Raw genomic sequence first — 27503 nt, forward strand, 5'->3', positions numbered from 1 at the left:
CACTTTTAAACAAATAAAGTTGTAACCATTAATTTGTCATCTCAGACGTGTCGTAACAAAAACACGTCTGTACAAAGATAGCCACTAATTTCTTTGAAAACAGTGAATATGGGAAGATAGTGATGAAAACATTCCAATCAAGCACCTGCGCTGCCTGGAATGAATTGCTTAACCACCACTGTACTATGATCTTAAGAAGATAAAGTTTAAGGTGGCATCAAGTGTCTTTCGAGTGTACGTTACTTTCTTTGAATTTGAAAAGGAGTCTTTCCCAACTGGTATCACCCAACGTTCCTTACACAGTAGAGAATGGAACTCCCCTAGTTCTACTCAACTTATCTCTTAGTGGTGCCAGGTAACTCTGAACACCTGCTCGGCCGCGATCTTTCCCAAGATACCACTCGTCTCTACATAAACAGTGACGAGGAGTGCACTTTGCAACATTCACTTCACAGAGAGCTAAGCGCGCCCGATGGGAAGCCAAAGCTCTCTAAATGTCGCTGCTGGTTAGAAAATGCGCGCTTTTCTTGACCTGACTACGACGATGTACCTTGCGGCTGTTCTCCTCCCTCTCGTCCTAGCCCTCCCGGCTGTTAAAGACCCGAGGGAAAAAGGGGGGCTGTTTGCCACAGGGGCTGAAGATACGCAAAATCCAACCATATGGATACGGCAGCCGACGTCCGAATACACGCAACCGTCTTGTGAGAAGAAGAGAAGTTTCGGGGCGGTGGAGAGAAGCATATCTGAAGTGGAGAACGAGATATCGAACCTTTCGTACTGTCTGCCGCATGGGTCGTGTGAGGGGCACTGTGATGAACACGACCCAAGTAACTCGTACTACCAGTCGTACTTCAACTGTCGTTGTGACGCGGACTGCGAGATTTTCCACGACTGCTGCCCTGACTACTCCTCGGTCTGTGCCCGTCATCACGCCGACGAAGGGTCGGGCAACACGGACCCTCCTGCCGCGGACGGACAAGACGGGACAGCTGGGGAAAGCCCGCCACTAGAAAACTTCGACTGCGTAAAAATTTCTGGTTATTACCAAGACACGCACTGGGTTGTTACGCGATGTTCCCCGAGCTGGGTGGACGCGGACATACAGAGACAGTGCGAGGACACCGACAATACGGACTTTCTCTCCGTGTTTCCCGTGACGGGAGAGGACGGTTTCACCTACAGGAACGCCTTCTGTGCCCAGTGTAATCACATGAAGAACTTCACCTTCTGGAACGTCCATGCCGGCTGCTGGGAGAGACCACCTGACAGCCGGGACCCGGCCATTCTCCCTACGTACCTGAACCACTCGTGTCTGGTACGCATACGTCCTGAACGCACCGAGCGGCCGCTCCGATTCTGCGAGCCGGACCTGGTGACGTCCTGCCCGCCTGACAGCACTCCAACCATCGCGGAGACCTGTAAATCGTACGAGTCTATCGTGCTTGGCGGGGACTCCAAAGCTCCACTGACTGCCTATAAAAACAGACACTGCGCCATGTGTAACGGAGTCGACAACAACGATCTATTCTGTCCAACATGGCGTCGGATTAACGGCTTTTACTGGACTTTAGGCGTTGACCAGACCTCTTCAAACGTACAAAATAACCGACGGCTGAGCCTTGGCGATGCCGGTGCTTCCATGGACTTTAGCGGGCCGTTAGGCTGGCTACCCGCGGCCTTCTCCGTGCTCATGGACTTCGACCCCGTCCGGGGGGAGAGTTCTTTCACGTACACTGATCTCACCAACCCGGCGGCCGATGAGGACGTGGAGATGGTGTCCTGCGAGGCTGGTCAGATCTACGACCCGTTCCTGGCAATCTGTAGGTCCGTGTTCTGTGGTGACGGCTTCTCGTACGACTTCTGGGACAAGATGTGCGTCTCTAACCAGAACAGTAGCGCCGTCTTACAAACCATTCACATCACACTGACCATCCAGATCCAGACGTATTCCTCCCTTGTGGACGAAGAACTCGAGCATCAAGTGATCGGAGCCGTAACCGGTCTCTTTAACATCAGTCAGGCAGGACTAGAATCTATCAATGTGAACATTGACAGTCCTTGGCAGCAAGTTAACACCAACGCCTCCTCCGGTGGAAGGTCTCCACAAGACAGCAACGTTCAAAACGGCCCTGTAGGAGAATCCTATTTCAGCATGACGTTTTCCCTAGAAATACCAATAACTGACAACATCATGAATGGCAACTATAGCTATTTCTTAGACAACCTGTATGCAAATCTTGAGGACTTTGACTTCTACATCGCCGGCGTTCCAGTCAACGCCATCGACTCGACGGAAGACGTCGATGTTGACTCATTCCAATGTCGAAACGGAACAATCGCAAGGGTGTACGACTACATGGACTTCATTTTCATGACCGACCAAGATAACAACACCATTCTACACGTCAACTCCACGTGCAAGTCATTTTCCGAGGAAGAATTCACGGTTTACTCCGTCAGCATGCATGCCTCCAAGTTTGGAGAACTGACGACCCAAATCGCGCAAGTTCTCGTGTGCGTTGACGAGACTTCATGTCCTATCGTACCCCTGAACCAGTCCGAGTACCAGCTTTTCCCCAACAACTCTCTCCTGTACCTCGCCTGCGGCTATGGAGACTATCTCATGCCTCCTGGCGAATACTGCATCATCAACGGACAGCCACATGTCGTGTTCTGTGAGAACAGTACCACAGACGACTCCGGGATAGACTATGAGCCCGTGGAAGCGCTGAACGCGATAACAGCAGACAGAGTCGTGACTTTCGTAGCCATGGTCGTGTCTCTCACCACCCTGGCCGTTACCATAGTGACGTACCTACTCTTCTCGTCCCTTCGGACTCTCCCGGGACTAACCATCTTGAACCTGTCGACCTCCTTGTTCCTCTCTCAGGTGGTGTTCTTGTCGTCTGTAAACAGAGAGAACATCTCCAGTGATCTACTTTGCAAGGTAAGGTACTAGGCTCGTATTCATATGTGCCACATAGATGCCCTAAGTTTGTTTCTCGAAACCTTAGTCTATTTAAACTTTAACACATTGCGTTAACATCTTGTTAAACTCCTGTGCGTCAAATATTTGCTGTTCCGTAGTATATCAGACACTTATCATCAATCTGCCCTCTTTTCGGTCGTCTATCATGATCGTTTATTATGTGCCACTTTCTCATGTTACATGCCTTTCACGTCGTGTACATGCCCTGTAAATTCCATCTAACCGAATTATGTACAAATGGGCTGTTAAGTATTTAAAAATGGTAGCGTTATGCCGCCGCGTTAGTTAAGCCCCTATCTTACTGGACCCGCGGCACGTTGGTGACATTGCTGCGTCCTAAACTGGATTTGTGCTACCCTTGACTTTATAGTGTGAATATCATGCAAAACATACAAGCATAACAAAAATGACACCAAAACACAGAGCGTAAAAAGATTCGTTTTTTATCGATGAAATTAGTTGAGCGCGCTATCAAATCCCTCGGTCACAGCGAGGTCGCCAACGTGCCGCGGGTTCAGTGAGAAGGGGGCTTATTTAAGGTATCACAAGCTTTTCTTAGCTGCTTCTGAAGCTCTGAATGTAATGTTCCACCTCTGTAGGTGACAGGTATGGGCATTCACTACTTGTACCTGACATCGTTCTTCTGGATGAACGTGACTGCATTCATGGTGTACAAGACCTTCGTGGTGGAAAAAACTATCATCGTCCGCTGCAGGTAACTAAAAAGCTGATACCTCGTTATTTCATGCATAACAGCTAACGTTTATTTTCCATTGTTCCTTTTCAATAATCTATTTTGCTTTTTGACAGACAAGGAGGACGTTGGCACTGCATTTTCATAACTTATTTTAACAGTGCCACGTACAATATGCCAATTTTTACACCTGGTGGAGTAAGGAAAGTCGTTTAAAGTGCTTTCTCCAAGGGCACAACATCAGTGGCGTCAAGGGATTCGAACCCGGGACCGCTGGTTTTTGGGTCGAACACCCTGCCGTTACGCCACACGACCCCACTAACGTTTACTCAACGTTTATTTGAGACATCTTTTAAATGAACATTATCTACATGTAGACCAGACCATGTTTATATACCAACTCTTGTTTTTTATCATCCACGCAAAGACGAATTGGTTCATGTCATGAATGTTATTCTGTCTTCTTGGCCTTAGGTCTGACCACATGAGAAAGGCTCTTCGCTACATGGTCTACGCGTGGGGGTGTCCCCTCATCATCGTCTCTATCTGCGCAGTCCTGGAGTTTGTTGAAACTGGCCCTCTGAAAGGTAACTATCCCCTTAATATTACTCTCCTACCCTTTACTTATGTTGTACATCCGATTTTCACCCTCCACAAGAAGGTTATATTTTGGTAGCGTTTGTAGGTGATGTGTCTATGTTTGTATGTAAGTGGATGAACAACATAACTCGAGAATGCCTGGACGGATTGTCTTGATATTTGGTTTGTGGAGACCTCAAACTTATCAGCTTTTGACCCCCTAGCGACCTGTTACACGGTACTGCAGCGAAACTTCCGTTTCTTTTATCTCGTGTTCAGAACATGCTATGATCGTGATTTTGAGTGGTAGATAGATCTCGGGGAAAGTAAGGTGTGTAGGCTTGGGCCCCCTAGTTATTCACCCATTTATTTACAATGAAAATGTTTATGTTGAGTACAAGTGTAATTTTATTCCCCTGTAGATATCGAGTTTGGGTATGGAGGCAAAGTGACGTGCTGGATATCAAAGTTGTATCCGCTCATCTTTGCCTTCTTCGTCCCGCTGGCGATCATCATTGTGGCCAACGCCATTTTGTTCATCATCACGGTCATCTCCATCACTAGGACCCGCTCCGTGCAGGTACGGTGTTATGACGCTACCCTGGGTGCCAGACTCGAGGATCGGGCCGTTAGCCAATTCCTTCGGCGGACCAAGGCAGTAAGCCCGCCAATCTAAATTAGCGCTACGGGGGAGGTCTAGCCCGAGAGAGTTGACCCCTTCCTTCGTATCGCTAATTTAGATCGGCGGGCTTACTACCTTACTACCGCCGTCATGTCTGTCAACATGTGAATATCCCAAGACGTACTTTGAGTCTATTTGTGACCATGTCCTGTACCATCACAACACATGTTCTACCTGTACAATGGCTGCAACAGTTGAGATTGTGTTTTTGTTGTTTTCAAAAACCTGTTCATCCTTGTACTCTCTTGCTTTTGCAGTCGAGTACAGTTATTACAACTTTGGTAAATTATCAAACCACGTCACCAAGGACATGCAACAGAATCCTGCAATGCTTATCAAATGATTAATGACAAAATAACAGGCATGTAACATGGAATCAAATATTGTTCTTTTTTTCCTTTCTAGGGTAAGAACGCTCGCCAGAACGTGAAAGTGTACGTGCGTCTCTCCACCGTCATGGGCTTCACGTGGATCTTCGGCTTCTTGGCTGTGGTCGTCAACACTCGGATCCTCACGGAGATCCTCTGGTTTCTCTTTATCATCTTCAACTGTCTCCAGGTAACATTTCCCGATACCAAATATCCACATTTCTGTTTGATTGGCATGTGTATGAGTGTGTCGTCGAGAAGCAAGATTTAAGACATGTCCCCGTGGCGCAAGTGGTAACGCTCCTCCGGGTGGCTGCTTCTCAAATTTCTCAAATTCCGTGGATCCTGGGGCCCGAGTTCGATCATAGGGGTCGACTCCAGCTCGGGCATGTTGTAAGGGATTGCATTCGTCATTTCGGATGGTGACGTAAAGCGACCCCGTGTATGAGGGAGCTTCAGGCATAAGCCTCAAGCGTCAAACCTGAGCACGTAAAAGAACCCAACACACTTATCGAGAAGAGTAGGGGTGACCCGGTGTGCTTGGCCCAAAACGCGTGTGTAGTGTAGCGAAGCCGCATTGCACTACCACTAGCTACTTGAAAAAAACATCATGCTTCACCTCAAATGAGGATGCTTTGAAACGAATGAAATTGTACATTTAACATAATTATTGAAAAGAAGAGCATATCATTGTATTAAAGGAGATTTGATCTTTCATATATTTTTTGCAGGGAGTGTTTCTCTTCGTCGCCTTCGTCTGCAACACAAGAGTGCTGAACCTGTACAAGAAGAGACTCGGGCTGAAGCGTAAGGGCGGCAAGTTCGTGAGAGGCATGAGCACCCCGCCATGTAGTCCTATAAAAAAGTCCCCCACCCAAACCACTTTGGTACCGTCCTCGCCCACTGCAACCGTCGACACAATCTCTGAGGCATGCATGAAAAAATCGTCGAGTCAGGCCTTTCTGATTCCTCCGTGTTCTCCTGAGTTTGAAAACCCCACACCTCTGTACCCCCCTCCTGTCGAGAACGAGGAAGACAGTGTCACCAGGCTTTAGTCATCTAAACAAACAAGCAAACAAACAAAACAGAAACAAACATCTGTGATACTAGTACTGGCTCACTGACATGCCACATTTAGTTTTTCATAGCAAACTACAATAATGCTGTTTATTAAGTAAAGATGAGCTGTAATAAATTAACATTTGTTTTAAAATTTGTTCTTTTCCCACCAACTGATACGAACTTTCGAGGTCATTCAACAGATGTTTGTTTTAGCCCCTCTAAAAATGTGAGTGTGTACATTTTAGCTTTCGGGACGGCTGGGATCGTGCAATATTGCTTGTGAATAGCCAAACTTGATGATATGGGAAAACATCAATGATCACAATCGCGTTCAACGTTGAGTCTGATATAGGACAGGGCATCCAGTACCTGTTGATTCATAGCAAAGACTTTCACGCAAAAAGGGCATTGCGTAGCTGAATAGTGCGTTGAAACGTATGATGGCAACGTTATTTACGTCCCATGATAAAAACTAGGCGGGTTGTGTATGTTAGACAAACGGTTACACACGCCTGTGTCCTGTGTCCTTATACCGCAGTATCGTCTTTTCCTGGCGCTGGAAAAATGTATCCGGCCGGCACAGACTAAACGGAAGGCAGACAGCTGTGTACTTGTAGGGACCGGCCTAAGTAAACACTGTTAATGTAGGACAGTTTACATATTGTTGATAAAGCACGTTATGTAATGTACATCAAATTCGTCTAGTTTTGATAAACAAACGAACGCGATGTTCGTTGATGTAATTTTTGAGTAACACATACATTGTACTGCAATGTGCTGTATATTACTGACATGTCAAATTTGAATACTTTAAAGTTCTTTTATGTCTATAAATATGTATTTCTAGAGAGCCGAGATATTTCTTGAAGCCTCCTGTCTTTTGTTTCAAAATGAAATGAATAGGACAAAAGTAAATATCATTCCGTGACAAAAGAAAATATTTTTAAAATCAAAGATACTTGCTTTATTTGTTATTGGAATTTACTACTTCATATTTGTATTTACTGTAAATACATAAACATATATATTATGATAATCTAATCGCTACGGCCATATGCTTTAGTTCCATAGTCAAAAAGGTATACTAGCGAATGTGTCAAACACAAACAGTTTTATGTTATCTTTGTGAGTTTCCTTTGGCCGGGAATGTTATTCGAAGGCATAATTCTTTGCCTGGTAAAGATATCAAAGGATTCTAGATTTTTACATCCACATGTATTTGCTCTTGACTTAAATATGTGAATAATGTGAATAAATGTAAATATTAAATCTATATCATTGTGATGTGGTTTTCTTTCAAGTTTCAAAGCAATCCAACACTGCATTCAGTTACGTTGTGCAGCTATACGTACCCTTTAGCTGTTTAAACCCCAAATTCTAAACTGAATCTTTTAGGTAATCATGCCATCGGAAAGACTAATAGCTTATTAATCTGGCATGTAAACAATTTCTAGCAGATAAATTTTGATAGAGCGGAGTTTCTAATGTGCGAGGCAAACATGATAAACTTCGGTCATAGTAAAAGTGCGCCAATAGTAATGCTGCTTTCCTAACTACATCCACAGCGGTTTCCAAGTAGCATTACGTCCGTCTAGACAAGTTGATGAGTGTACTCTACAGAGTTGTCAATGAGATTTAGGCAGATGTTAGCATAGGTAATGCATATGGTACGACATTTTTGGTAAGATAGAACTTTATTGTACGACAATTGTACACGGTATAAAGTATGGCAACAACTCTTAAACATGATACAAAATAGAAGTATAGAATAAAACTTAGCATCCTAATTACTACAATAAGGACTTGCATACGTTTTTTATATTGTGTTATAATCAAGTAGGGCTAATCATTAGTTTCGGTATTTTTGCTAATGACATCTACATCTACATCTACATCTATACATGACAAAGCAGTACATTTACCTATTTTTGCACTGTGGGGGTTGTTGAATTTAAACATATACTCAAAACAGTCTGTACATTTAGCATCGAGACTTGTTGTACTTGATTTGAGAAATGTCAATAGCTTATTACGTAAAAAATCGTATTTAGAGCATTCCATAACAAAGTGAAATTCATCTTCAATTAGCATTGGACAAAATGGGCAAAACCTTTGGTCATACTACATTATAATGGTATGACGCAATCGACACTGCACTGCTGTCATAAATTGTCCGCCATCTTGAATTTGTTGAAACAGATACAGTAAATTCAGAGAGTAACTTTGCCCTAGCAAAGCTTCACCAACCTGAGGAAAAGGTGTGTTAAGTTTGCAAATTGGTACCAACTTCACAGACATATTATGTGGTAGTTTGATCCATTTTTTGGTTTTGTGTAAAATCGTAATACATGTAGCAAAGAAATATGCTCAAAGGTCAGCAGTCCATCCCGTACCTAGCACCTGATGGTACGTATAGCGTAGCCTCTACCAGGCTCCACAGGTCGCTTCAAAAATCGTACAAATTGGCCAAATAGACGGATAACATACCAGAGAAGTTAGTCCGCTATAGAAGTTACAGTTTGTGACCTATAGATGACACATGGCCCCGTGGATGGCATATTGGACCCTCTCTCCGTAGCCGACTCTCTTAGCATACTATTCTCTCTATCTAGCCAATTTCTGATATTTTTCCAGCCATCCGTGGGGCCTGGTAGAGGCTACGTATAGCGCATAGGATACATCAAGTACCCTACATGTATGTAACCATGCTGCGGACAATGAGATAATTGCTACTTATACAGCCACGGAGGCAATCTAAACAAAGCGACGTACTTCCCGACATCGCTTTAGATTTAAAGAGTGTTTCATCCGGTCATACATTTTCATAAAAGGCATCATTGTTTTATGGATGGTGAAAGTACAAGTGCTGAGTTAATATTTGATTTCGAAGAGTAGTAAATTTTGCATAGCAACAGTAGATGCCAAGAAAACATGTTTCCTTCCTTCTTTTTTTTCTTACACGACTGTTTTATTTTGTTAGAAATCTCCAAAACAAAGTATAGTGGCGTTGTATAATAGAAAGGTAATGCTGATATTAACTCCGGTGGTCGCACGTTATGTAATGTACACCGTTCACATAGAAAGCCAAAGACGGCCAATGTCTCTGCTCCTACATTAGTTTGTGTAATTTATTTCATCGTTTCCCCATACATGATTCATTTCCCTCTCGTTCGCAGGTAAACCCATTTCATATCACCAAACATCAAATCAAACAAATGATAACACAACGAGCACAAACATCATTTGCTCAAAAAGTTTAATACGAAAACTTTGGAATGCGATACATGACAAACATATATTTCTCACTAAACGAGAAAGTTAAATACCTTCTTGTACAATATCAACAAGTTTTTAAGGTGAGATATAGATATAGAATTGATGTAATCTATTACAAGCCATACTTCACATCAAACTACTGAAACATCTGTACGGCGGTATAACATTACTGCCACGGTTACTGGTTCCGGGGTCTGAGTATTTGAATATTTGGTTGTCTTAGATAAAAAGATTTAAAAAACTTTCCACTCAAAGTTATTTCAGACAGCAATACAAACGACCGATGCAACTAATTATACAGCAATTACTAGTACGCTGTAGCATGATTATTAATATCGCATCTCATGATTCATGATTCTTCCTATCAAAACAGAAAATAAATCTGCGGTATGCGCAGTGAACTTTCTTTGAAAATGCACGATATGGTTGCGACATTGTCCTGGTCCGGCGTTCAGGTTGCCTTCTTCCCTGGCTACGCTTGGGTTTCGGCCGGCTGTTGGAATAACGAATGAACAAGTGTCACCACTTGCGGTATTTTGGTTGGCTTTGAACGGACCAATCACAAAACAGAATGTGCTGATTACCATAACGTGGTTTATTAATTTGACCTACCGAATGAACAAGTGTCACAACTTGAGGCTTATTGGTTGGATTTGAATCGACAATCACAAAACAGCACATGATTGACGTGACCTACCTCTCCTCTCGGGACCCTGTTCTCCTCATCTCGGAGGTTCTGGCAGTGCGACACGACCACCAGCAGACCGTAGACCTGTCAATCAAATAGAAATTAACATATACCCCTCCATGTTGTAATGACGTGTAAGCATAACAACCATACACGTATAAACTGGTCCGATTAAAAACTTCAGGGTTGGACCAGGCTTTCTTGAAAGGCGAGATCATAACGTATCAGTAATCAAGTTGGTGGGTGTAACTGAAGTATGGATCTTAAAGCAGTGAAAACGGAAATGAAGATTAAAGGCATTACATATAGGACTTTACACCTTAACATTGTCTTTGAAAGGTACTTTCTATATGAAAGACATAAGACCTTCTCCTAAAAACAGAAATACTTATTTAGCAGAGCAATACAGATATGCCGTGGACATTTCCTCACCATGATTAAGAGTACAAAAACGAAGACGATCCAAGTTCCCGCGTTGGCACCCTGGACGATTCCAGCGCCAAGCAACTGAAAACATCGATCATTCCATTTAGAATTACAGCTGTAACAATCAGATTACACTACAATAACAAGTGGTCAGTGTGATATGATTACAATAGCAGCCACAGTTTTTGTATCTCGTGAAAAGAAGCTGCATTTCTTTCTTTCTATAACTTCAACGTGTATTTTAGCAGTTTGACTACTTAACATTTTAATCGTCGATCACACGATTGATTGTCAAGAGAACTAGTTCACACACCTTGCTGTTGTTCCCTGTGACTGTTGCCACGATGTTCTGTATGAGAAGAATTAGCAGGTACACAAGCGCCACCACTACCCACAGGGCACACATCCACAGTACGTCCTGGGGGGGAGGGGGAAAGCTCAGTGTTAAAAGTCCGGTAAACGAGCTAGACTTTTGAAGAAAAGTTTTAGTTTTTATCCGTACGGGTTGCAGTTAGTACATTGTTGACTCTATACTATACTATACTATTATTTCAGTTTTTGAGGATGAACGCACGATTGTCGTGCAACATGACTAGACTTCATTGTATAGGTTGAAAGGTTAAACATCAACAACCCTGGTCACCTCACCGATAGTGGTTTACCTTTCCTGCAGTTCACTACTATCCCGCTAGGTGGTGCCCTTGCACGGTGACTAATACATGTACAGCAAAGACTACATTTACGTTGTACTCACATTGTACGCCCCAATGATGAGGAATACGTTGAAGATAATGAAGATCAAGTCAAACACCAGGCTCGACCAGGCAACTGCAATGAGAACATTGTAAATCAACGTTATATATAGTCCAAAACGTTCAACCGTTGAACTATAGTTAATGACTCAACATTGCTTATAGATGAAAAATCATAATGTATAACATTCTATGCCTTTAGCAATCAAGACTATCAAAACAACTAGTCATCACGTGAACACTTACCCCCACCATAGGCATCTCGGTATCCAACCTTCACACCAATGTCCACAATACAGAGAATCTGAAAAGAAACCCAAATATATAAAATTGTAAAACAACAACGACCATATCTCACAAATTAGCAGCAACACATACGATCAAGAAATAAAACTAAATTCAGATCTTTGTCATACAGTACTCACCAAAAAGATAAGACCTGTGATAACAGAACCCAGCTTCACAGTGAAGATACAGCAACATGACTTTAAGAGCGTCATCTTGAATCCTTGATGCTTGTCTTGTCACTCATGAACTGAAGCAAAACATAACATCTAATCAACGGTCCAAAAGCGACCTCCAGCGAAATCGCCAAAGCTACAGACGTCAATGAATTCATTCTATTACTTGTTGAGACATTTTTGTAGTGTATTTTTGATAGACAATTCAATTTTTGATAGACAATTCAATTCAATTTTTGATTGACAATTCAATACAATTTTTGATAGACAATTGTAGTGGATAATTTTATGTAATTCGTGGTCCATTCAGAGGGTTGGAGGCAAAAAGATTTGAATTATGTTCAGGTCTTTCTTCTCTTTTTAGTCTTCCTAGATCCTCAGCATTCCAAAAGAAAGCAGCCCAGATATCGCATTTCCTTGCCGACGCCTATACCCCTCTGTAAGAGCGATAAACGTCCATTTTTGGAGCCGTGGTCGCTGATAGAACAACTGACTTTGGACTATTTCCAAACAACTGCTTTGAGAGAAGAATGTCTAGCAATCGTTCAAGAAAACCTTCGGCTGGAATAAAGTGTGACAATTGCTAGGTACAACCAAGGAAATCTCGTCCCAAGCAGACCTAATCATTTTGCAGTAAAAAGGTTGAAACGCCCCTTGATTATAGCGCTACAAACATATCACACCTTAGTCCTTTTCTTGAGTTCAAGGACACCCTGCCTTGCAACGGGTTACTGAATTGTACAAACCCTGAAGAGCATTCAGACCAAAAATGTTACCTTCCTTATAATTTAATTTCTACATGTGATTAACATTCGAGCTCTTTGTTTTGTTCAACATAACGCTTTGCTCTTTTTGCAAAGTTCATGAAGGAGAGAAAAACACCCTGTTCAGAGAATGAATGGATGACCCCTCGTACCCCGAGGCGAGCGCCAACCAAAGTCCTTGGCTCAACACAACCGTAAAATGTTCCCGAGAAGACTGGGGTCTCAAATGTCTTCGTGCGATGATTGCAGCTAATTGGAGCGTGAAAGGGTTTTACTCGAGGGAGGGGAGGGGGGCAGAAACTATTGGCTGATTATTGTTTTAGAAGTAAATTGATTGCAGTATTACGATATATTCAAATAACAGCGACTTTGTGTCTAGTATGTTGTCTGCTTTGTCTCAATGGCCTTCAATATCCCTCAAGAGACTTGACTGGAAAAGTAACTTCTTATCGACACATAATACTTGGTTCTTCTAGCCCGAGCCATGGAGTAAAGCCAGGCCATAACTTGTGTCAGTAGCATCGTGTTCTAAATTTGGTAACGACTTCAACGTGTTGAACGATTAGCTAGGCCCCGCGTAGAATATAGCCTACAGCGATCTGAGATCATCTGAGACCTCCTGAAATGTTTCAGTTATAATTTCTTTCCCGCCAGGTATGATCAACTGCCCCAAACCACAATGCTGTTATCCTCGAACTCTTAAATTGATTAAAATTCTGTTGGTTTCACTGAGTGCGACACAATACTTACACCACGTCTGTGGTTGGGCATGTGTCACTAAAAATGGAGCACCAAAACCCGCCAAATTACGAGGAGCTCAAATAAAAGATCCTCTCACAAAACAAACAGGAACCACTCACTGCGAGAAGTTAACAATGCAGCACTGTTTGAAAGTAGCAGTTGATAACATACGACAAGAAACCTTAGAACACCTCAGGTGTCACAGTCACCTAATAGATCTTCGCTTGACATAATAATCTTCCCTCAGAGCGTTTCTGATCGTGCAACTACAACACGTCATTAACATGAAAACTGGAGTAGCGTAGATAAGAGTCCAGTTTACATTGGTTCTACGCACCTGCTTTCTCCGGAAACGTCTTAAACAGACTGGCGTTTTCTTGTAAACCAAAATGTCGGACACAAACCGACAAAACCAAGGCCTGTTGCTCGTTACACGGGGTGTATCCACACGCACACCACAGGTTCAGTAATGTGACCTCAGGGATGAACCACTTATGCACGAGAGAGAGATTCAACCGGTTTTACGCAATTCTAAGAAATAAAGCCAAGACACTCCCCTTAAGACGGACACTTTGACAATCTTAAGTCAATATCTCTTATAAATGGGTACCTATTAGTGATTGAACATCGGATAATCGATTATTTCAGGGAGAACACACCTGGTATTTTAAAAATGGTACAGCCCGTATTGTCAGTTCGACGCTCTGTCGCCTCCTTTTCAAAAACAGTCGGTAAAATGATGTCACGCATCTGGCGCTGTTTTGGGTGTGTCGGTGTTTATGCAAATTCATGACCCAACCTGTATAGGTAATGGTCTGCCCCAGGGGATGATTCTTATCGTGCTTGTCTGTGTAGATTTGAGGTGTAATTTTCCGGAGAACAAGTCTACACCGTTGTTTCTTGCCTTTTATGCTATCGAAAGGCAATTTGACTTGTACCAGCTGTTACCCAATTGAGCTTTGAATACTTTTTTTTGATTGGTTGTACTGTTTTTATGATATATGACCATATATTAACAGCTTCAAGATATTGCAGAAATAAAGGCATGTAAAAGCCTTGTATAGACAACAATCATTTCTGTATCAATTACCATACTGTCGTTTGTGTCATTGATCGAACACTTCGGATTCCATTGTCATAGCTTGTTTTCTCGCATTGTAACGTTAAAGTCTTGTAACATTTGCACCTCTCTTTTGGAAAACAATTGTACAGTCAAGACTACTCTTTTTAATCGTAGAACCATATACATGTACCCTGCATCTGACACAGTGCATTGTGTAAACACTTAGCTATACACAGATAATCATCCATAGTCCATACGGAATGTTTTAAATATCTCTGACAGTCTCATTGTATCGCGTGTATAGTTCGCCTGATGGAAAGCAAGTGTAGTAGACTAAACCCACGCATTCCACAAGGAACCACCACTTAACTCTGAGTAGGGGCGCTCCACGAGCGAACCGTGTTGGGTGGGTAGTCGGACGCGTTCAGATATATACGAATTTTCATGTGGGAGACAAGGAAATTACAATACTGTACAGGGGTAGTAGGATCTAGTTGTAACCTGGATGCTAGACCCACCGCGTTGGACGATATTAAAACCTCGAGCTCTTAAGGCCGGGAAAGCCGCTCCCAAAGTTTTCACTCTCTCTGCAATATAGGCTCAGCTGCCGGATCCAAATCTGTATAATTTACTTGGAGTCAGGTTGGATCTAGAACCGATTGGTAGCCTGTGTAGGCCATAGAAAGAGTCTGGCATCCAGGCTAGGGTAGGAGCTGTACAATGTATGGCAACAGCTATTAAACATAGTACAATATAGAGGAATAGACTGAAACTTTAACTCCTAATTACTTATACAATAAGGTATAGCATAAGTCCTTGATAAAGTGTTCCAATCGAGTGGAGTTAACAATGAGTTTCTGTATTTTTTCTAATGACAGATGGCAAAGCGGTCTTTTATATATTTACCCATCTTTACATTGTGGGGGTTGTCGCAGCTAAAGATATATTCAAATCTGTCTGTAGCATCTAGTCTCTTAAAATCTGTTGTACTTGATTTGAGAAATGTGAATAACTTACATATTTTCCCACGGTCATGAGGGCATTGCTGACTTTCCGACGGACTTGTTCAACAACTAGCTAGTTGTATTCAAAATCATAATGATTTCTCGAACAATTTGTAAACATTAATACCACACCCATGATATTAGGGGACTGTACATTGATAATCTTATAGTACATGATCCACTTCAAGACCAGACACTATCAAGTCGCCCAGATACTAAAATACCATGCATACAACATGGTCATGCCGATATTGAGATATAACGTCTGCTTTTATTCTCTCCGGGGAATTACCGATAGAGATGGCTGGTGCAGTTTTGTGTCATTTCGGTAGATGGGGTGATTGATATGGCCGTCAGCAACCATCAGAAATCAGCATCGTAAAACCTTACAATCGATATCACCCCACAGACACGGACATAGAATGGCTGACATCGCACTCTTTACAGACTAACAAAAATAATTCGATGAATAGAATATCATTTTCAATATTATGCAAACATATTGTCGCTATGGTGACAAATCGTCTGGTTTTTCGCTTTCTTTCATGTTCATTATGTAAGCCTCGCGTGATGGGATAGGTGTACAAGGTGGTAAAGTAGTTATCGTCACAATCCGTCACTAAAGGCAGGATATCACGCCGACGTCAACGTCATTTGTGTCGCGGATCAATAACAATTCCTCTTCTCCGATATGCATGAGGATGCCTTTGTGTACAGCTGTCTTATTGTCTAGAAAGAGGTTTAACCGTTACAGAGATTTGGACGGTTTGAGCATGCAGAAATAAGCACCAGAAAGACGAACAACGCCTAGCACGCTATTCTGGGTGTACCGGTCTCAAGTAAATGGTGTCGTGAAATTTCGCGAGGTTTCTTGTTGACGTACTGTAGTCTATAGTACTGTCGTGACTGGTGGGAGATACAGGACAGTCTGATTTTGGAGGTACATCTCTCAGCATCAAGGTATGTCCCTTGTTTCATCCGTTATTCTCTGCATTGACGCTTCGATAACAACGTACGGAAAAGTGACCTTATACATATATTCGTGTAGAGAATACCTTTTTCTCTTTTTGTTGCTAGCTATTTCAGGGAAGTGGGGAGGGGGTGAGGCATTTTCTTCCCGAAACTACAGTGTACATGCAGTCATTTGAGACCTACGTTACAAAGAGACAAACCTTTGAAACGAATTTGAATTGGTAAATTATTTGTAGATGAATACTATGGTAAGTACTCGTTTCAGCTTGAGTTCGTTACCTGAAAATGCCAGACTCTCATCCACTAAGTAATTGATGCGGGTTGCGACCGCTGGACCGAACTCAAACGGATGAGCAAGCAAAGAGCTATTCCAGTGGAATTTTAGTCTGAGTGTCATTCTGTTTAGTCCCAGGCTCTGCCTTCACAGAAAAACATGTTCTGTAAAGGCAGAGCTTGGAACTAAACAGGATGACACTCAGGCCAATGGAAATTACGAAGCAAGATTCAGATAGGACCAGCGCACAGTAACGATAAAACTGTACCGCATGTTCCATTTTCTGAAATGTCTACAGCCCCTCCATATATTTCATAATTTTCACCGTTTGACTGAATATACTGTTTATTCGACACTAGTACTAGTACAGCTAGGGTCACATTTCCAATCCGGGGCCCGGCCGGGCAGCTTGTGGGAACGACAAATATGATATAAAAGACACCAAAAGACACAAAACGTAGAAGAATTACCCCTGACCATATATTGTGTATTTTCTTGTTATGCATTCATAATTTCCCGTTTTCGCAAACACCCGGCCGGGCCCCGGATTGGAAATGTGACCGTAGCATTTTGGGGGAAGAAAACCATTGTATACATACAAATATACGTTTCCTGGAAATTCACTAAGGGAGATTATAACAGTAAAGTCGTGGCCTCACCAGGACGCCACTTTCAAACGATAACGATAAACTTGAGGAAAATTCACACTGACAGCCCTCGCACCGTAGATGGTTAGGAAACAATGCATTCTGTCTATGAAGGACGTCAGCCGACCTTTTCAGGCTTCAAATGCGTGTGGGCTTTGGACCTGGTCCAAGGACGGGGCACAGCTGCCGTATTGTGCGTCACGACTTTATTGTCGACAGACGTTAACCAAGCCGCTGATCTAAACTAAACGACTGAGACCGCAATGGATGGGCTTGCACGCGAATAGACTTACTGCTTACACAAAGCACTTCATTGCATAAAGGTTTCCACCCGTCTTGTCGATTGTCGTAAATTGCAGTCGAAAGGAATATTTCAAATCAATTGTACAATAGATTGTATTTGAACGTTTGTTTGATAAAGGGAGAGGTTGATTTTTATTGCATATTCCTTTGTATATGCGGGCCCGGGATAATCATATAGTTATCTAAATTCTACATCTGTTAAACAAGTATTACAAAAGCTTGGCCTTTGGGAAAGAATTCTATGAAACAGGCACAATAGTATATGGTATGGTAATGACAACTCTTTTCTTTGAAAATATATGTACTTTGTCTCTCTTAGACTTGTGTAAAATACTTTAAGAATATCCAATGCATTACGATGATATGAAACATCAATTTTCCAGGTATCGATCAAAATGATAAGCCTCGACTTTCTAGTGCGCATGACCGTGGCGGTCGTGGTGTCATCCGTCATCATACTGGCGTACTATGGCACCTACGTCAGGTATACCTCACACGTCATTTCCGCCGTAGAGCAGCCGCAACCGGAAATGAAGGACGACATGTATTTTTCTACGTTACTTTACAAACAGAAGCAACAGCAGCGCCCAACGCCTGTTGAACCACAGCAAAGGTAGTGACGATTATATATGAATCTTATATACCATGGCTGTATGTTGTTTGTCTCTAGTTTGTTGTATTTTTCACCTATGCTGTTCCCTTGCATGTACGTTGTTTCGCTTGATTTATACTATTGGTGGATCACACCAAGAAGGTTTAATATTCAAACTTTCTTGATCACATGGACACCTTCGCTGTTGGGCTTATCAAAGCATGGAACTAGTTCGCTGACCATGAAATGATTGACACAGCAAGTTTTCATTGTTTTACAGAAAGACGGCTGATTTGACACAATGCAAGTTCCTCGAGAACGTAGCCTTCATGAAAATCCACAAATGTGGGTCTTCGACGACTCAAAATATTTTCCTGCGATTCGGACACGTCCATCGTTTACTAGTGGCGTTGCCAAAAGAAAAGGACAAGCCACAGATCGGGCGCTTTGGCAAAATCACGGAACGCGACTACGAAGCGCCCCCTAGGGGTTCACGTTGGAACGTCTTTGCTCACCACGCTGTGTACAATAGAACTGGCATTCTCCGACACATGCCTGAAAACACCAAGTTTGTGGCGATTTTGCGAGAGCCAGTTTCTCGGTTCCTGTCGGCATTTTACTACTTCGATATGGCGAAATACTTTCCAGGAATGATAGGTCTCAGGCGTCGTTGGAGTATCCCAGAAAAACGGAATCCGTGGCTGAGACGAATACATCTATCGCACCAAAAAAGTCACACCAGAACATCAAATTCCTCCATCCTACAATACTTACAAAACCCAACCAAATGGGACAACGTATATCATCCCGCGGGACCGAAAGATCCTAACTACGAACACGCATGCGTCAGGAATTGTATGGTGCGAGATCTCGGTTTTCCCGAGAGTTCGTACGAGAACTCGACAGCTATCGACGATTTCATTCAAGGCATCGAACGGGACTTTACATTGGTTATGATTCTCCAATACTTTGACCAGTCTTTAGTGCTTTTAAAACGGAAGATGTGTTGGTCTATTCGAGACATTCTCTACGACCATCGACATCGAACTAAAAAAGCCAAAGCGGCCAAGCCAAATATCACTGACGAAATGGAACAAACGTTCCTAAAACATAACAAAGCAGACTCCGCCATGTATCAACATTTTAATAAATCCTTATGGCGGCAGATCAGACAAGAAGGGGATGATTTCCAAGCGGAAGTGCGTCACTTTCAACAAGTAAACATGGACGTGACAAAGTACTGTTGCGATAAAAATAAGCCAAAAAACCTCTTTGTCACAAATAGCACCTGGAACGAAAAATTTGAAATAACACCTACCTTTTGCTCAATGCTGGGTCGAAAAAGGCAATCGTGGGACGAAATTTTGCGAAGTCGATATGACAGCAGTACTCTGGAGATACTGCGGAAAGCGGTTGCGTCATCCCGGTACAGGGGAACATATAGAAGAGTGAAGATGTACAAGAAGCATGTAAGCTTGGTGCATGGCCATGCGGGTAATTAATGACGAAAGAACAAACGTTGTTGCTCAACGTAAATAGTTTCATCAGGTTGGTAAGTCACAGAATAACAAAACTCCTTGTACACAGGCAAGTGTCTTATTCACACCGACATTTCAGTGACCATGGGCAAGGAGGGCAAGGAGGTTTCAGGGCAATTCTGACTGGTCTATCGTTGACTTTCCATTTAGCTAGAATCATCAACGTTTCTGTTGGCAGCGCTAAGCTACCTCGTCTGAACTAGAGTAAAATAGGATAGAATCAATATAAATCTGTAATGTTGGCATATGTTTATGACGATTTTTTATGATAATTTACAACACACTTAGCTTGATACGTTTTGATTACACCCTCTCTCAAAACGTCAGTGAATGCTATAAAAGAAACCATCTCGTAATTTTGGCAGATTACAACAAATATTGCTATGGGGGTGGGGAGGGGGGTAACTACCACTGGTAGTCTACGTGGCCAATACATATGGAAGTATTGAAATAATGCCCTTATCGTTGAGTTGAATGTGTAAGTTTTGCAATGAAATGGTTTGGTATAGTAATCTACTAATAGGGAGGCTACCATTGCAGAAAGAAAATTATGATTTGAATTAACTTTGGATTCGCTTGAAATATCATAAAAGTTCTCTCCGAAAAATAAAACCATAAACGCGTTCATGTACACCATTACATCTTTATTCCGTTTCACCTCAAATTGTTACAGATCCAAAGAGCAATGCGCTTAATAGATCAAATGGCAGTTAAGCCAAACTCAATAGATCCAAACACAACTAAATGACAACAATCAAGCCATATAAGTAAGCATGAAATTACATAGATACAAGAGTCAATGAAAAAAATCAGAAACTTGCGAATGTAACGCTAAATGAACAAATACATGGAGTGATACTGTTATCACATGTTTAAGTGACGTAACTAGAGCCAATGATATAACTATTACTTATTCAGCAATAAAACAATTTCCACCTCGACTGCTTAAACGTGGTGCATTTGTGTCATTCAAGTATCATATTTATTTTAGTGAAATCTAGCAATATTGATACATATGCAATATGTGCGAACATACTAACAATTGAACGTTAATTAAATCGGGTTCACATACTAGGTGAACGGGGTTGCATGCCGTTACAATAGTTAAGCTTATTTTCCCCCACGCTTTACTAAATACGTTGCACATTGTTAATTCATGCTACTATTACCGTTGCAACTTACACCTTTACTTGTAGGACATGACCATACAATATTGCAGAAACTATAGTACAAGTCATGCACGATTGAAATGGCTCAGTCAGTATGATATTATATCATTTCTCTTCTATATACGACGTACACCACTCGACAGTTACTTCGCTTGCATGTTGTTATTAGTCTAGGCAGAAGGCATTAGTTCCTTTTTTACCATTGAATTTCTTACGCACATGTACAGGATTTTGTAAGTAACACGTGATTATCACGTGGCAGGTCTCCTTTGCATCACGTGGTTATCACGTGACAAATCTCTTGACTATTCTTCACAGCTATCTTCTGCCATGTCTTTAGCAGTGCTTAGCTTATGTAATTAAGCATCGTTAGTTTTAGAATGACAACAAGCGTTCTATGAATCTAAAGACAAAGTAAGATACACATTGTGTCATGTCATGTCTCAACAAAGCTGTTGGTGGACCCCTTTCTTCAGTTTGATCCACTTCACGCCACGACGGTGGCGGTTTGGGTGTAGGAATACACCACCAGGATACCGTAGATCTGAAAGATAAACATAGGGCAAATTTTCAAATCAGATTTCTTCTACCATGTAAAAAAAACACAACCTTCTTGGCGAAGGTGACTCAACGATGCTTTCTATTGGGGACGCCATTGTTTCGCTTTTTAATACCGCTCCTGTCTTATTACCGCTTGTTTAGTGTTCACCTGCTCAAATCACGCGCGCGAGATTTAGCTCTCGCGAGAGCAGATTGAAAATGGCGCCAGAGTTTGGAAAGGGTTTATTGACGTCACAGTACATTCATTTACATTTCTAACAGATGTTACTGCTACTTGAATTTGAATAAAATTCCTAAATGGGCAAAGTAATATCCGGGAACAAACAGATATAGCTCACCTTCACTCCGATGAAGATGAGTACTAGGACCCATTGAACTCCGAGTACTTGGGCTAGTGCCGCTCCAAAGCCTTTATCGCCGACCTATCAGTGAGTAAAGACATATTTGATTAAGACATTATCCACCAACAGGCACATACTCTGATTCAGTAATTTCCAGTACAGTCTACTTTCAAGATGGCGGCCACCACGCATGCCAACGGATCCAACAAAGATTTTGCTACGCAAACCTGTAATGACACTACTTACGATCTGGACGCTGCGGACGATGATCTGTATGAGCTCCCAAACCACCAGGATTATGGCAAACAACAGCCAGATCTTCATGAACGTCACATTGCCCTGTGTAGGGTAAGCCAACAGGAAACTTTTTGGCGAAGATTCAGGAGCGAGCTTAATAGTATATTTTATCTACATTTGTTTTTCAAATGAAAATAACAAATACAATGAGCGAACCATCAAGCAAGAGACGATATTGTACAGATAATGTGATAACCATGTACAATAGTAAAAGCATAAGTTCATAAATTATAGGAAACAGTTATGACAATAATGATAAAACTTATAATAGAGAGTCAAAAGCTGTAGACTTATACTTGCAAGGATAACAATTACAGGGAAATTCTCTAGCGTTATCGATAATGCATTTTTACCATTTTGGAAGTGTCATACACAAACACACGCGCGCGCGTACACACACAAACATACACACAAACATAAGGAAGCACAGAGAGAGAGAGATTCGTAGCATACGCACAGACGCTAACACAAGCACAAGCAAACACATGTACACACACACACACACACACACACACACACACACACACACAAACAAACAAACACACGTAAACACACAAACAAATAAACAAACATAATCACACACACGCACACGCATTCACAATCAATCAATCAATCAACAAATTTAGTATCATCGTAAACGATTCGGTGGTAGAATGAACTTTCATTGGTGCTGTAGCTGCATACTATGGCCTTCCTTCAGATTGTACACTGATGGTGGGTGGGCAATAGTTCATCAGATAGTTAATAGTATAGTTTACATTTGTAGTATGAAACAAGGGACGCGTTACCTTTTTGATGCCAATGAGCAGGAGAATACAAGCAATGAGGAAGAGGATCTCCAAGATGAGGGTCACCCAGGCAGCTAAAACATGAAACATCAATAAAAGCTGGTTAGCATAATCAGGTATGTGTGACCACTCCCAAACGCACGATTGTTGTGGAACAGAAATGAATGTAAATGTTTTAGCTCTCCTGGCCTCGTATAATGTATATACAATTGTCTACGCATGATACACTACTACATTATTTTTAGTTTTCTATACTTCACCACGTATGATACATGAACTTGAATGGAAGACAGAAACGATAAAGATTATACAAAGTATTTGTAGTGTAAAGAAAGATCAGTTAGATCACGATGATTTGGAAACAAACACGATAGCGTCAATCGCACGACATGAAAGTTATTTCACGTTGTTTCGGAATGAATAAACAGTATTGTCTGGTCAGGTGCTCTACAATCTGGGTTGGTCATGGGAGGTAATGCATATGACTCCGAATCTGACTTGTTTTAAGAGACTCTTGAAGTAACGTAAATGAACAAAACGAACGGACACGGACCATGTACCAGCTTTCGCCCTGCTATATGTTGTATGTTGTAGCAATTGTATATTGTTGTACCATAAATATGTAATGATATATGTTGATAGAGTTACTAGGACTCAAATGACTGTGTATCTCTGTTATATTGTATCTGACTCTTACCTCTTCCCTCATGACCTCAGTGAAAAGCGGACTGCGTGCCGATTTGAGCTTATCATGAATAAAGAAAGGTTCAAACAAACAAACAAACAAACAAACAAACAAACAAACAAACAAACTTACTCCAACCGCCGGGGGTGCTCAATCCAGTAGTGGCAAGACCATACAGGAAAGCAAAGACGGCATTGTTCTGCAATAAACATGTGAAAATTTATCAGAAGGACTCTTCAATATGGAATTTCTAATGCTGTTAATTCTGAAGGACATCCATCTAGATTATCCTAACTATATGAATGTTGTAAGGGTTGTAAACACGACTTTCGTTCATAAATGCTTGTATACAATGTCAAGTACAGTCAGATCATAGACAGGTCTTAAATGGTAATTGTCAGTCTGTTACTTAAGCTGTGAGAGTGGTCCTAAAACTCTTGAAGAAAACATATCGTTAGATTGTTTGGCCCGGAACCATGAGGTCCTGGGTTCGATCCCCTGATATGTCCGGATGCTGTGCCCTTGGGAAAGGCACTTACACGACTTTCCTCTTTCCATAAATTTCCTATGTTCACTCAGGTGAAAACGAGTACCTAGCGTCGGTTAGGGACGCGCCTCGAACAGCGGACGTTAAATGGAGGTCCCGTGTTTGAGGAAAGGAAAGTAAGAAAAGTGACCTCGAAACAGTTTAGCTCAAATGAACTCAATGAACAGATGATATCATCTTCCACTGGTCGTGACAGAGCAGACAGACGCTATGTACAGTATTTACAGGCTCATTGTAACGGGTAAATTCCCCTAGCTCTTTTCAACCAGCACAATGAATAGTGGACCACGGCTTAACGTTACCGTCCCGTCCTAAGGACTGCGACCCTTTCCGGTGGCGGGGATGTCGGGTGAGCGACACAGCCGGGATCGAACCCGGGGCTTCTAGTTCCAGAGGCAAGACCGCTAACCGCTGGACTACGCACGCTACGCTGAGAGCCACGCCTCGGGCACGTTACTGAAGATCCAACACACTTATCTAAAAGAGTAGGGGTCCTTCCCGGTGTGAGCGTTTCTTAGCAGTCTTCTTACCGTACCTATGGGCCAATTGTAACATCACGAACATCTTTACGTACCAAACAGAGCGCGCCGACCACCACAGATCCCGTCCGCAGGTCACAGCAGCCGCAGCACGAATTCGACAAGATCGGCATCTTCGATTAGCTTTTCTCTGGAAAATAAGGCAGGGTGTAATTATAACCATTTTTTAAAGTCCAGTTAACTGAGATTTGTTCTATTACGCTGACATCACACTGCTAACACAATTTGTTTGATGGCCAGAAGGTCACCGAATTACAAAATCGCCAAAGAGTCGAAAATATTATATCAAGTATCCTGCCCTTGCGTGCAATGGTGACGTTGCATGGTTCAACTCAAAGTATCAAGGCCTGCAGCTGGCTATAAACTTTGTTAACGCGCTATCGCATCGCTTATCATATTCTTCTATAGTCACGATCACTTCTAGCATTGATGAGTTAAAAATAAATTTTTGTTAAGGCCCTGTCCGCACACTTGTGCGTATATGCAAGTGTGTATGAGTTGCGCATGAACATTTTTGGGTTTATGTAAAGTTTGTAGGGAAGAAGTTGTTTTCTACTTTGACCCACCGTTGTGCAGTCTAGTTATCAAACCAAAGAAATGACGTCTTCACCTGCAAACTTAACCTAAAACAAAACTTGTTAATACGCAACTCATGTGGACTTGCATATACGCACAAGTGTATCAGGGCCCTTATGGTGAACGATGGACGCACTATTCAGCTCACTGTAACACGACTCTGTATATCAAATTTTATTTGTTTCATACCGTTATGTAGTCTATTTCATCGTTCAACCTACAATAAACAGGGCTACACGAGATGATAACCAACAACGTCAATGTCTCATAAAGCATGCTCGCTAGAGTACAAGGCTATTAAGAAACAATCCGCTAAAAGATCACTGATAAGTAATAACGATGTACAAGTCTACATGAGCGATAACTTTGTCATTTTGGCATCGACCCAACTACCATTCAAGGTGTGCGGGTCAAAGGTCGAGGTGACATGAGCGAGCTGTGGAATCTTGCAAAACCAGTTGGGTAAATCAGCAAATGTTTTCTTAATATCAAAGTGTCAGCTTATTAGGAGGTGATTGTCAAACATAATCCTGGTAACGTTCATGGCGTACATTCTTCAAAGCTACTGTGTAAATAGAGATATCTCATAACTTTTCATAACATGTACATTTGTACGTTTTCAAGCATATGTCACTAGTCCTTTTGTAATTCGGAATGTTGGCCAATGTGACTCGTTACTTCATTAGCGTAGGGGGCGTGCCGTTGACATACGCGTATATAATTTTCACTCCACTGCTACTGAGAGAGTGAAAGATTGAGAGAGAATGGGAGAGAGAGACAGATAGATAGAGAGACAAAGAGAGAGTGAGTGACAGAGACATGTCGACAGAGCTCGATCGAGACGAGCAGTTTGTTCCCACGCGCGCAGGCGCGTGAGAGCGCATGTGTCATTTGTGTGTTTGTGAGCGCCCAGGGAGTTAGCGTACATCTTTGAATAAGGCAAGTGGCGTTCATCCACACTGTCAGAGCGTCAGATTCAAAAGCAGAAATCATATTGCTTCAAACAGAGGCTGGCATTTCTTTAAGTTCCTCTGTTGTCTCATTTTGGAACGTTAACAATTCGTGCGATCTTATTGTTAAAGAAGGCGCGGTCTACAAATGTCACCAGGTGTTACACCCAAGGACGTGTCATAAATGTACATCTTGATTCTTGTGGGAACCAAATAGACAGCCCTATACACAAATGTTAGTATATTGAAGCTCACAAAACCTATGCTGTAACTTTTCAAGGGTATCGAACTGTTCTCAAACGCGCGTGGTGATACGTTTGGGTCCATTGACATTTTTTTAGTTTTAGTGAGATTCTATAGACGCCCTGTCTACATTGCATGTGTCACCAAAGACATTATAGCGTTTTAAGTTAAGAAAGTGTAATTGTCACTACCACACATTGCTTGCAATTCATATGACGTGTTAGAAATAGCTGACGTCTTACCTTCGACGTTACGGACAGAAAATGAAGTTCCTTAAGACAAAGACGTCCAGATGTGTCCTTGCAGATTGAACAGCAAATTAGTGCGTGAGTGTCGCGTCTGCTTTTGGGCGTTTCCTTCAGTTTTTACGTTCGAGGTAACTTGTAACCTATGACCTCGGCAATGACGTGAGAATACACCACACAAATCAGTGAATCTATCCAACCTGTAATTCTTTCCTTACGACAAAAGTCATTTTCTGATGAAACAAGGAGGTTAAAAGATGGATGTGATATTTCTAACCTCCTTGGATGAAACATACGTTCGAGGAACTATTTTCTTGGTTTTTCGGTTGGCATTGTAAGTTGTTAGTTACTTAGCTATGTAGTTATCTTAGTCGCCTACTCAGTTATTACTCAGTCTATCCATGCTTCTACCAGAATATTTTCGTTATGTACATGTTATCATATTCATAGATGGTCCCTACGGTTGTTCTTTGGTGATTAGATGTTGGGCGTTCACTGTTTTTAGATGGCCTCACCTCAGCTAGGCGGTCATCGTAACAAAGGAAGGATAACGTACGAAATGTCACTTCTCCCAGTTATGTCGACGACACCTACTCATTTGATACCTTTAAGCAGGATTTAAGCTCCTTCCAACAAAAGAATTACATACACAATCTTGGATTCAAATATCAGACATGAAACATTACA

The 27503-nt window shown here is 42.0% G+C and overlaps 4 protein-coding genes across 5 annotated transcripts; 2 read left to right on the plus strand and 2 right to left on the minus strand.

Annotated features, from left to right (window-relative positions):
* The first annotated feature begins 421 nt into the window (after window positions 1-421).
* On the plus strand, window positions 422-6392 carry LOC136443682 (uncharacterized). The gene is made up of 6 exons (XM_066441003.1): window positions 422-2947; window positions 3589-3704; window positions 4158-4270; window positions 4685-4842; window positions 5350-5502; window positions 6044-6392. Exons 1-6 carry the CDS (start codon window positions 515-517, stop codon window positions 6365-6367), a joined length of 3297 nt encoding a protein of 1098 aa, XP_066297100.1. The 5' UTR covers window positions 422-514; the 3' UTR covers window positions 6368-6392.
* Window positions 6393-9613: 3221 nt separating this feature from the next.
* Window positions 9614-14255, minus strand: LOC136443497 (uncharacterized). 2 transcript variants are annotated; one of them, XM_066440765.1, is made up of 8 exons: window positions 14142-14255; window positions 11942-12051; window positions 11763-11820; window positions 11519-11592; window positions 11078-11182; window positions 10771-10845; window positions 10348-10422; window positions 9614-10143 (listed from the first exon to the last, which is right to left on the minus strand). In XM_066440765.1, the coding sequence occupies exons 2-8, from the start codon at window positions 12014-12016 to the stop codon at window positions 10123-10125; spliced, it is 483 nt and encodes a 160-aa protein (XP_066296862.1). In that variant the 5' UTR covers window positions 12017-12051; window positions 14142-14255; the 3' UTR covers window positions 9614-10122. The 2 variants fall into 2 exon arrangements, with proteins under 2 accessions (XP_066296862.1, XP_066296861.1); XM_066440764.1 differs by having other exon boundaries at window positions 9614-10146; window positions 14142-14254.
* Window positions 14256-18129: 3874 nt separating this feature from the next.
* Window positions 18130-20155, plus strand: LOC136443649 (galactosylceramide sulfotransferase-like). Its single transcript, XM_066440966.1, has 2 exons — window positions 18130-18358; window positions 18618-20155. Exons 1-2 carry the CDS (start codon window positions 18141-18143, stop codon window positions 19837-19839), a joined length of 1440 nt encoding a protein of 479 aa, XP_066297063.1. The 5' UTR covers window positions 18130-18140; the 3' UTR covers window positions 19840-20155.
* A 349-nt stretch (window positions 20156-20504) lies between these two features.
* Window positions 20505-26945, minus strand: LOC136443650 (uncharacterized). The gene is made up of 7 exons (XM_066440967.1): window positions 26814-26945; window positions 24838-24932; window positions 23849-23915; window positions 23032-23105; window positions 22193-22285; window positions 21944-22027; window positions 20505-21588 (listed from the first exon to the last, which is right to left on the minus strand). The coding sequence occupies exons 2-7, from the start codon at window positions 24913-24915 to the stop codon at window positions 21532-21534; spliced, it is 453 nt and encodes a 150-aa protein (XP_066297064.1). The 5' UTR covers window positions 24916-24932; window positions 26814-26945; the 3' UTR covers window positions 20505-21531.
* Window positions 26946-27503: the final 558 nt, after the last annotated feature.

The sequence above is a fragment of the Branchiostoma lanceolatum genome, chromosome 10 (assembly GCF_035083965.1).
Source record: "Branchiostoma lanceolatum isolate klBraLanc5 chromosome 10, klBraLanc5.hap2, whole genome shotgun sequence".
Lineage (NCBI taxonomy): Eukaryota > Metazoa > Chordata > Leptocardii > Amphioxiformes > Branchiostomatidae > Branchiostoma > Branchiostoma lanceolatum.